This window comes from Poecilia latipinna, unplaced genomic scaffold, assembly GCF_001443285.1.
Source record: "Poecilia latipinna isolate Pla-1442-1.1 unplaced genomic scaffold, P_latipinna-1.0 Scaffold178, whole genome shotgun sequence".
NCBI lineage: Eukaryota > Metazoa > Chordata > Actinopteri > Cyprinodontiformes > Poeciliidae > Poecilia > Poecilia latipinna.
Window position 1 is genome coordinate 53,865 of NW_015112794.1, and position 11,236 is coordinate 65,100.

The window sequence follows — 11,236 nt, forward strand, 5'->3', positions numbered from 1 at the left end:
ATGATCAGCCCCAAGCCATGCTTTAGCCCAGAATTATGAAACTTGGTACACATGTGTATCTTGTCAGGACCTACAAAAAAGTCTCCTGGAGCCATTGTCCAAACCCAACAGTATGTCGGCCATTTTGGATCAAAGTCATAATTTTCTCTTTTTTATCAACATTGTATCTGATCGAACTCGTCTTACAGCTTTTGAACTACAGACTTCAAAATCACTCAGCACACTCCTGAGGAATTGAAGGTCAAAAGTTATCAAAAGATTTCTCGTACATCAAAGCATGTGGGCGTGACTAAGTGTCAAACATTGACTATTTGCCACCAAACGTCAAGGTGCAATAACTTCCACATGCAAGATCACAGCTGCATCAGACTTCCTATGTCTCACTGCAAACCAGTCCTGATCACATTGGTCAATTGATGATTTTACCTCAGCCCCGCCCACTTCTGACAGGAAGTCACCTGTTTTTTATGCTGTATGTCTTACTTTTACTCTGTGATTCATATGGGTTTGATCCTGTCATATCATTTTAAATGACATGACAGGATGAACTCTGTCAATGCTGGCTGAACTGTGTGGGCATGGCCAAATGGCGAATTTCAATCCTTCGCCATAAGCATATGGTCGTCTCTAAATCACACATACATCATCCCATTTGCACCAAACTGGATATGTATGAACTTTGTTCTCCTCTAAAAAGCCCTAAAAAGCATTAATTTGTAATTGGACTCCACTGCGCCCCCTAGGTTAATCCATCAGCTATATCTCCCCGCTACATCAGCCAATCTGTACTAGATTTTTTGTGCATCATTGGGGAGCGCTGCCGAATCCATCAATATGTATCACCAAGCGGACGGGTGTGGGTTCTGTGCAAGAGTGTCTGTATTGGCAAGCGGGCAGCAATGGTGGAACCTCGCAGTCGCCAATAGGCTGGAGCGGTGCCGAGCTGCAAGGGCCGTCCGACTCCGCTTGCAGCTTTAATGTTTCATTTATAATAATGATTCAAAAACAGCTGGTGGGGTTTTAAGTCTAGATTTAAAGGCACTCAGTGTTTCGGCTGTTTTTGCTTTTATTAAGCATCTTGGTTACTAAGATTAATTGCAGGTATCAACATGAAGGCATGTGCATATTCTGCAAGAACAGACATGTTTTTTTTTTCTCTAGTTTTTTTTTTTTTTTTTTTACCCCAAAAGACAAGAACAGTGTTTTCTTTGGCTAGGAGATTCGATATTTCACAAGAAACTCAGATGTAGAACTGCCGGAAAGGAGTCATAGGCCCCTCTCACTGCATCATGTATTAGTTTAGTAACCAGGCTCTCGCCCACCTAGCATTGTTGTGCACCATACAAGAAAAAAGTTTTGTCCAGATTTTGTGTAAAGGAGACACTGAAAAGTACAATCAAATCCATTTTTTTCTTACAATTATGGGGGAGATATTTTTATGTTTGCTGTTACTGAGTATATAGACCAGGGGTGTCAAACTCATTTTGGTTTAGGGGCCGCATACAGCTTAATCTGATCTGCAGAGGGCCACACAAGTAAACTCATTGCAAGATTAAATAGAACCAATAAAAGTATTAAACGAATTTCACTTTTACAAAGTATATTATGAATAATCTCAGTTTTTAAGAAAGGTATTTGCAATTCCAACAATACTTTTACTCAGTTAAGCATTTATTTAAGTGCATTATGCATAAGAATTGACCTCAGTGATTGTACAATGTTGCAAAACATTTATTCACAGTTTTTGGAACTTAAAAATACTGTCCTGCATCACAAAATACAACAGACAGAAATTAAGAAAAGATTTAAAATCAAGTTTCAATATCTGGGAAGCAATTTGAACAAATTATCTGACTTCACACATTTGAAATCTTAAGTGTCAGCTGCTTTAAACAGACATTTGATTTAGTACATTTGTTGATGCATAAAATGCATACATATAGAAAAACTTAGATACATAACATGTATGTATGTTAGCATGCACGAGAAATATGAGGTTGCCAGGGCTAAAATAAAAAGCTGGTAAAGCATAGAATCCAACTTGTTTACAGAACCTGAAGCTCAGTGCTGCCATCTGCTGTTAGTTCCGCTGCAGCGTGGCATCATGTAAAACACAGCGCCCCTCGTGGACAGTATAGGAACTGCAGATTTTCAATTAAACGAAGTATATGTTTTTTCATGAATAATGATAATGCATTTAGCCCCCGGGCCGGACTAAATCGTTCGGCGGGCCGGTTCCGGCCCGCGGGCCGTACGTTTGACACCCCTGATATAGACATTTAAACACAAGAAAAGACCCTCCAACTGGCTCAATATATTATTTCCAAGGAGAGCCTGAATGCATGGCATATAAAATATAAAAGCCAGTCTGTATCCATGGTGTGCTTTGGAATAGCAAGTGCATTTTCTTCTCCTCTAGTGCTGAGGGTTTTTGATCACATCTTCTGCCAAGTTCCTCATACCCACAATGGAGGAGCATAAACAGGATTACAATATGCAATCTTCTCAACTCCAGCAAAGCTTTCTTTCCATTGTAAACACCTAATCCTGCGGCACAGAACAGTGAGCCAAAATAAAACAACCTCAAAACGAGGTACAGCCCAACATGCGTCTCCAAGCCCTCTGCTTTATGTGCGTCATTACCTGGTCCCATGTACACTTCGTCAGTAGTTAGCCATGAAATTTAACACAAACATTGCAGTAACTCTTTGAACATTTCAGAATCATTCTCTACAGCTAAAATATATAAATTCCTGTACAGAGGTACATATTGGTGTCTGGGTTCGAATTCTGCTCTGACGTGAACGGTTTCGATGGCTTTTTCTGCAGCGTAAAGCCCAGCAGCTGAAAGCTCAAAGGCAGCTGGAGGAGGTCTTGCAGTCTCGCCTCCAGCAAATGCAGACCAGCATGCAGACAAATCTTCAACCAGTCACTTTGGTTTCTGCAGACAGGAGTATGTCCACTGAGCCAACCATCACAAGTGGTAAGGCACTTTCAAAGGTTTCTGTGCTTGTCTTTACTAGTGATGTTTTTTTACTTTTATTTTAAAAATAAGAGCCAGCTCAATTCTTTAATAAAATTAGTATTTTTGAGTAATTTTTTTCCCTCCCTAAATTAATATTTTGATATTATTTTTGATATTTTTGATCTTCTCTGTTAGATTTTCCGACTGCATCAAATGATATTTCATCTAATATTCAACATCACAACAGAAGAACATCAGAGTCAGATAAAAATGACTTGGTTGATCAAAAACCTTCAACTGGTGAGGCATGAAACAGTCTCATTAATTTCTTCATTATAACATACATAAAACTTCTTTAACCAATATTTAATGAGAATGAATGCTTTAATGAGTGATAAATTATTGTTATTTGAATATCCAGTCATTTTTCTTCTGGACCTCTTTCAGAAGAAATTGACAATGAAGTGCTGGTAGGAAAAATCTCCTTTACACCAACTGATGTACTCGGACATGGAACAGCTGGAACCTTTGTCTTTAGGTAAAATACATCAAGAATCCTTTCTGGTTATTGAACAAATCATTAAAATTTAAGTACTTACTATAACTGGAGAATATAGGACAACTTGTAAATATATTTATATCTCTTGATCTTCTCACATTTGTCAGATTAGAACTATATTCTTTTATATATTCTTAAGTGGGATTTTATGTGAGACCAGCACAAAGTAGAGCCCTGCAAAATCTGAAAAGTATGGCATGCATTTGTATTCAACCCCTTTTTACTGTGATACCCTGAAACAAAGTCCACTGCAGCCAACTGCCTTGTGCAGTCACATAATAAATGTAATTTAGTCTCAGTACACATGTAGCTGTTCTTTGAAGATCATGAAGGTTTGTTAGAGAACATTAGAAGAAAAAGAGCCTCATGAAGACCAATAAACAAAGCAGACAAGTCAGGGAGGAAATGGGGGGGGGAGAGGACATAAAGTGTCACTGACACATCAAGGACTGACACATCCATACGTGGGTCTATCTCCTGCGCAAACGCTGCACCCCTGTGATTCTTTTCTTTAGCTGGAACAAGGTAGATGGTCAGAGTTGATTAAAATATGAATGGATCAAAATAAATTCTTTCAGAAAATAGTCAAAGGCCTGAAAAAAACTTGAGTGTGGAGGTTCACCTCCCAGCAGAAAAATCACCAGAAGTAGAATGATTAGAATGGGTAGACCTGGTCAAAGTTCAAAGGAAAATCCCAATGAGGATCATAATGGCAAAGCTTGGAAAATGATATTAAGTCTTTGAAGTTTGTAATGTGACTCGATGTTGAAAAAGGGGAATGAATACTTTTCCAAGACACTATATAACTTTAGGATCAAATAAAATGATAAATCTGAATCTTTATTCATATTGTGTGTTAGTTTATTCTACATTTTTTCAGATAAATATTGTCTTGAACTTTAGGGGCAGGTTCGACGGACGGCACATTGCTGTAAAGAGAATCCTGCCTGAGTGTTTTGAGGTAGCCGAACGAGAAGTGCAGCTTCTCCGAGAATCTGACACACACCCCAACGTCATCCGATACTTCTGCACAGAGAGAGACCGCCTCTTCACCTACATTGCCATTGAGCTATGTGCTGTGACTCTGCAGCAGGTCAGCACTGCCCAACAGAATGTTTCATGCATTCCTATACCAAGAATTCATGTATCTGACTGTGTTCTCTGCAGTATGTGGAGGATTCCTCTTGCTTTCCTGAGCTGGATAATATAACTCTTCTGGAACAAACCATGTGTGGCCTTTCTCATCTGCATTCACTCAATATAGGTCTGAAATGGATTCATTTTGTGCTCATATTAGCATTTCAAAGTGTAATATTTCTAATCCACATCTTATAGCTGCAGTATATAACTTCTGTAAATATTTATTGAAACCATCACCATGTGGTGACAGTATGGTATTAGACTGAACATGGGGAGAGAAAAAAAAATTATATATATATATATATATAGCGCTCCTCTGCCTTCTCACAGTACCAACTAGAAACAATTAGATCCAGGAGGCAGATCACTGTCAATCACAATCTCATGTGCCACTGCTCCTACTCCCTTTTCTCCCCCACTAGCTCTCTGCAGCTTCTTCCTGGCAGCAGAAGAATGCTAGTTAGTATAGCCACCAATAACCATTTTCTTGCAGCAATAAGTTGTTTCTCCAGCATTAACACATTGGACACTTTGTGGGGACCCAGAAATTCAACCACACACAGTAGTACTCAAAGGAAAAAAGTTTAATTTTAGTTTCAAATTCTGGTTGTACCTCAGGCCGAGGTAATTAAACAGCTCTGAGAAGAGAGGGGAGAAAGCTGGTGATACACATATATAGGGAAATGTTCAGCTTCACAAACCTGTAGAGCAGTGGTTGGGTAGAACAGAAGAACTGAGGGTTTGATTACAGGGAGGTGTAGGTAACCAGAGTGAACAGGCTTCTGTGGAAGCAATGAATCAAAGAGGATCTCCACAATGATCTGAAAAGCAACATCCAGGGACATCAGGCTGAGGTGACCTGATTATCATCAGGTCAGCCTGACGATAATCAGGCTGAGGTGATACACAGGAGGACAGAGAGGGCAAACTTAGCTGGAGGAGCAGGCAATACTCAGTGGTCTTAAGGCAGAGCTTGGGTCAGGGTGCAGAAATCCAAAACAGAAGGGATCCGTGAAGGGTTTGGCAAGGGGTAAATCCGTGGGCAGAAAAGGGCCGTAGAGACACTGAAGACTTCGAAGGAAACACTGGATCTCTACTGGCTCATGGCTGTCGATAATCTGGCAAGGGGGCAGAGGCTGAGGTGTTTGAATAGGGCAGGACCCAGGTGGAACAGGTAAGCAATCAGGCATGGCAGGTGAGCTGAATGAGTGACTAAACACAGCATGACAGAGCAGCAGAGCATTCACAAGGTTGATTAAAGGTGCTAAGATGACAATAGTAGGTCAGGCAGGAGGTCAGTCTATTCACAGATTATCTATCTCATATACTGTCACAACATGGTAACAATTTTTACAAATATTTTAAAAACATAGTTTTTATAAAAGTTACATACTACAGCTTTAAGAAATATTTTGTTGTTGTTGCAAATTAAAGTTCCTCCGTCTTTTCCTTATGAAGTCCATCGTGACCTCAAGCCCAGAAACATTCTCCTCTCTGGGCCAAATGCTCTGGGTGAAGTCCGAGCACTCATCTCAGACTTTGGACTGTGTAAGAAGATCCCAGACGGTCGGAGCAGCTTTTCGCTGCGCTCTGGAATACCAGGAACTGAAGGCTGGATAGCTCCGGAAGTGCTGCGAGAGACGCCTGGAAACAAGCCTGTAGGAAAAACTGAACCTGAACTTATATTCCCTTGTCTTTGTTTTTTTTTTAGAACTTTAATTTTAATAATTTTTTACAGAGTAATTACACAACCATACATCAGCAATAGTTAACAGTGTGGAAGTTTTTCCACAGCTTAAACATTTCAGCATAACATTTTACAATTTCAGCATCCCATTTGTGATTTCAGCATCACCATACAGTGCTAAAATAAGGATGCACTTTGGATGGCATAGCTTGGCACCACACACCAAAAGCCAAATTTGTTGGACTTATTTACATAAATAAAGCTTCTGCTGGCCCCCCTCTTAGACTAAAAGTAGCTTTTTGAAGTCTTAATAAGTAATAAGTATATTATCTTTTCCATTTGGTACAATTCCCTTACTTTTTGAACAAATGTGGTGTAGGAGGGCAGTTCTAATTGCATCCACTTGATTGTAATGTGTTTCAGGGCTGCTGTAAAAAGAATATTTAAAAAATATGCTTTGTCCTGTCCTTACAAACCAGCTGGGATAATACAGAGTGATGCACCTGTTACATCCTGGAGATATAACCTCCTGAAAGATATAGTTTATATGTAGCTTTGTACACCTCATCCCAAAGTTTTGTAGTTTGGGGCGTGACTAAAAATGTGTGTATGATTGGGGACTGCTAAGCAACAGTTTCTCCAAAACAAGCTTGGTACTTTAGAATCTATCTTAGCAACTACTTCTGGGGTGCTGAAATATCTACTAATAATTTTTCATTTATATTCTCACCACACATTTGAGTTTGTAACTTGATGTTCCTCGGTCCAAAGTCCTTCCCATGTGTCGTCAGAAATAATTTTGGCCGTCTCTGCCTCCTATCTTTGTTTTGTCCAAGTGGGTTCGTTAAGGTTCATTGACAGAAACACGTTTAACTTTATCAGTTTCTTACCCACTTCCCCTTTTTGGAAATGAATTAGGAGGTTCTCTATTGGTGTGGGGTTTTGTACTTTTTCCCACTTGTAGACAAAAAATAACACAACTGTAAATATTTAAAGAAATCACATCAGATGAAAATGCCCACTCAACTCTTCAAATGACATAAGGTTGTCCCTGTCGAATAACTGATGAAGAAATGTAAGTCCCTGTTCAGCCCATTTTGAAAAAGTTTTGTCTAAGAAATTGGGAGTGAACCTCTTGGTAACTTAAAAGCAACTAGTACTTTGTTCCAAATGTTAATTGTGGTTCTAGTCCACAATGGCAGTTCCTTTATTGGAATATTTAAAAATGGAAATGCATTTAACAATGCAGAGCTCAATGCTCAGCCATCTTGTTTGAGAATCCTGTTGGACCCATAAAATTAAAGGTTTTAACTGTGCTGCCCAAAAAGAGTATTTTAAAACAGGGAGTTGAGATCCCTTCTGTCTTGCTTCTCTGTAGCATTTTCTATTTTATGTGAGGGCGCTTGCTCTGCCATATAAATTTTGATATCATTTTATTCTAATCAGCAAATGTGAATTTTGGTATTCCAATCGGTAACATCTGGAACAAATACAATAAAATCTGGGTAACAGATTCATGCAAATGATTTCAATGTGGACAGAGGAAGGACAAAGGCAACGCTGACCTTCATTTGAAGGTCGTTCTTAATTATCTACAGTGTTTTATTGTAGTTGGCATGATACAAATCATTCAATGAAAGAGGAATACTCATGCCTAGGCATTTGACACGCTCTTTAGGCCACCTAAAATCCACTTTGTTGTTTAACCCCTTGTGGAATATTGCTATTGACATCTGTTGCCTCTGTCTTATCAATATTTATTTATAGCCAGAAAAATACTCATAAACAGAAATCATTCCTTTCAAACGCAGTATTGATGTAGGATCGGACAAATAAAGAAGAACATCATCTGCGTAAAGAGATATTTTATGTTCCTCTGTGCCAATCACAACCCCTTTAATTTCATCATTGTCCCTAATGAGTTGGACCAATGGCTATCTAGATGTGACATTATGCAATTAAAATCTCCCACCATAATCAGTAAGCTGGAGCTGTACTCTGCAATCATATTGAAAACTCACTTAATAAATCCTGGTGCATCTTCATTTGGAGCATATACATTTATAAATGATACTGCTGTTCCATCAGTTTACCAACATAAATCTACCCTTCCTGTGTTTATATACTAACATCTCAGTAAAGTTTGCCCTTTTCCTACCAGGACAATGTGACAAATAGTAAGCTTTATCAACCCAAGACTTATTTAGTTTTGTATCTTCCACATCTGACAGGTGTGCTTTTTTTGTTTTTTTGAGATTCACTTGTTCCTCCTACCATTTTTCCAGACATCAGCGGTGGATGTGTTCTCAGCAGGCTGCGTGTTCTACTATGTAGTCAGCAGAGGGCAGCATCCTTTTGGCGAGGCTCTGAGACGGCAGATCAACATCCTTTCAGGAGAGTACTCACTCTCACACTTCATGGATGACATTCATGGTGAGGGCAGCTATACACTTATATCCTTAAGTTGTTTAAAATGAGACAAAGACAATCTCACGTTCAATCTTTTGGCTCATTGTTTTTTATCTCTCACATTTACTATGATGTGGTTTATATTTCTGTTGCATAACTAATGTTGGACAGTTTCTTACTTGAAACTGTACAGTTTCAAGTAACATCATCAAGTTTCTTACTTTCTTACTTGATTACTTGATTTTCTTTTTATTTATTTAGTAATGGAAGAACATTTTGGTAGTGTGTAGAATGACTCTGAAGGTGAGAAAGGTGAAAAGGGCAAAGACAGAACTGAGGACAAAGTGGTGGAAGCTGAAAAAGGAAGAATGTTGTGTGACTTTCAGGGGGAAGTTGAGACAAGCTCTGGGTGACCAGAACATGCTTCCAGATGACTGGCCAACTACTGCTCATGTTATCAGGGAGATAGGTAGGAGAGTACTAGGTATGTATTCTGGAAGGAAAGTTGACAAGGAGACTTGGTGGTGGAATAAGGAAGTGCAAATATTGGTACAGAGAAAGATAGCAGCCAAGAAAAAGTGGGACAATGTGAGGACTGAAGAGAGTCCTCACACCAAGAGTACAGGGAGATGTAGCGAAAAGTGAGGGTTGAGGTAGCTAAGGCCAAACAAGGTGCATATACTGACTTGTATAATAGGCTGGAGAGTAAGGAGGGAGAGAAGGACTTATACAGGTTGGCGAGGCAGAGAGATAGAGATGGGAAGGATGTACAACAGGTTAGGGTGATTAAGGACCAAGATGGAACTCTACTGACAGATGCAAAAAGTGTGATAAGAAGATGGAAGGAGTACTTTGAAAAGTTGATGAATGAAGAAAATGAGAGAGAACAAAGAGGAGAAGAAGCTGCTCCTGTGGATCAGGGAGTAGCAAAGATTAGTAAGGATGAAGTCAGGAAGGCATTGAAAAGGATGAAGACTGGAAAGGCAGTTGGTCCAGATAACATACCTGTGGAGGTATGGAAGTCCTAGCCAGCAGTAGAGTTTTGGACAAGGCTACTCAATGAGATCCTAGAGAGTGAGAGGATGCCTGAGGAATGGAGAAGTGTGCTGGTACCAATTTTCAAGAACAAGTGTCCAAAATTGTGGCAACTACAGAAGAATAAAGTTGATGAGTCATTCACTGAAGTTATGGGAAAGAGTTGTTGAAGCCAGACTGAGGTCAGAAATGGACATCTGTGAGCAGCAGTATGGTTTCATGCCAAGAAAATGTACTACAGATGCAATCTTTGCATTGCAGATGTTGATAGAAAAATACAGAGAATGTCAGAGGGAGCTGCATTATGTTTTTGTAGACCTAGAGAAAGCATATGACAGGATTCCAAGAGAGGAGCTGCGGTACTGCATGAGGAAGTCTGGAGTAACAGAGAAATATGCTAGAGTGGTGATGGACATGTATTATAGCTGTAAGACTGTGATGAGGTGTGCTGTAGGAGTGACAGAGGAGTTCAAAGTGGAAGTGGGACTTCACCAAAGATTGGCTCTGAGCCCTTTCCTATTTGCTGTGGTGGTGGACAGGTTGACAGATGAGGTTAGACAGGAATCTCCATGGACTATGATGTTTGCAGATGACATTTTGATCTGTGGTGAGAGCAGAGAACAGGTGGAGGAAAATCTCGAGAGATGGAGGCTTACCCTGGAAAGGAGAGGAATGAAGGTAGCAAGACAGAATACATGTGTGTGAACGAGAGAGACCCAAGTGGAGACATGAGGTTAGGGAACAGAAATAAAGAAAGTGAAAGATTTTAAGTACTTAGGGTCAACAGTCCAGAACAACGGTGAATCTGGAAAAGAAGTGAAGAAACGTGTCCAAGCAGGGTGGACCGGGTGGAGAAAAGTGTCAGGTGTGATGTGTGATAAAAGAGCATCAGCAAGAATGAAGGGAAAGGTATACAAAACAGTAGTGAGACCAGCAATGCTGTTCGGTTTAGAGACAGTGGCAATGACGAAGAGGCAGGAGGCAGAGTTGGAGGTAGCAGAGATGAAGATGTTGACGTTCTCTTTGGGAGTGACAAGGATGGATAAGATCAGAAATGAATACATCAGAGGAACAGCTCATGTCAGATGTGTAGGAGATAAAGCCTGAGAAGCCAGACTGAGATGGTTTGGACATGTACAGAGGAGAGACACTGAATACATCGGTAGAAGGATGCTGAGAAAGAGACCTAGAGGAAAACCAAAGAGGAGATTTATGGATGGAGTGAAAGAGGACATGAAGGTAGTTAGTGTGAGAGAAGGAGATGCGGGAGAAAGGGTTACATGGAGACGGATGACTTGCTGTGGCGACCCCTAAAGGGCTTCTTTAGGGGAAAAGAAAAGAAGAAGAATGGAAGAACATCATTGACTTAAAAACTAGAGGTGTGCCGATCGATCGGTCACCGATCATAATCTGGCCGATTTTCGTGAAAAAGTGCATGATC

The 11,236-nt window shown here is 40.0% G+C and overlaps 1 protein-coding gene across 1 annotated transcript in view; it reads left to right on the forward strand.

Annotated features, from left to right (window-relative positions):
• The window catches only part of LOC106946130 (serine/threonine-protein kinase/endoribonuclease IRE1-like), a gene marked incomplete at its 5' end in the record, with an annotated part of 29,038 nt that overhangs the window by 7,265 nt on the left and 10,537 nt on the right, over positions 1–11,236 (forward strand). Inside the window, 7 exons of the mRNA XM_015030269.1 lie at positions 2,830–2,983; positions 3,161–3,265; positions 3,413–3,503; positions 4,428–4,617; positions 4,692–4,788; positions 6,123–6,322; positions 8,637–8,784. Coding sequence (XP_014885755.1) covers positions 2,830–2,983; positions 3,161–3,265; positions 3,413–3,503; positions 4,428–4,617; positions 4,692–4,788; positions 6,123–6,322; positions 8,637–8,784 — 985 coding nt within the window. The remainder of the gene's footprint in view (positions 1–2,829; positions 2,984–3,160; positions 3,266–3,412; positions 3,504–4,427; positions 4,618–4,691; positions 4,789–6,122; positions 6,323–8,636; positions 8,785–11,236) is intronic.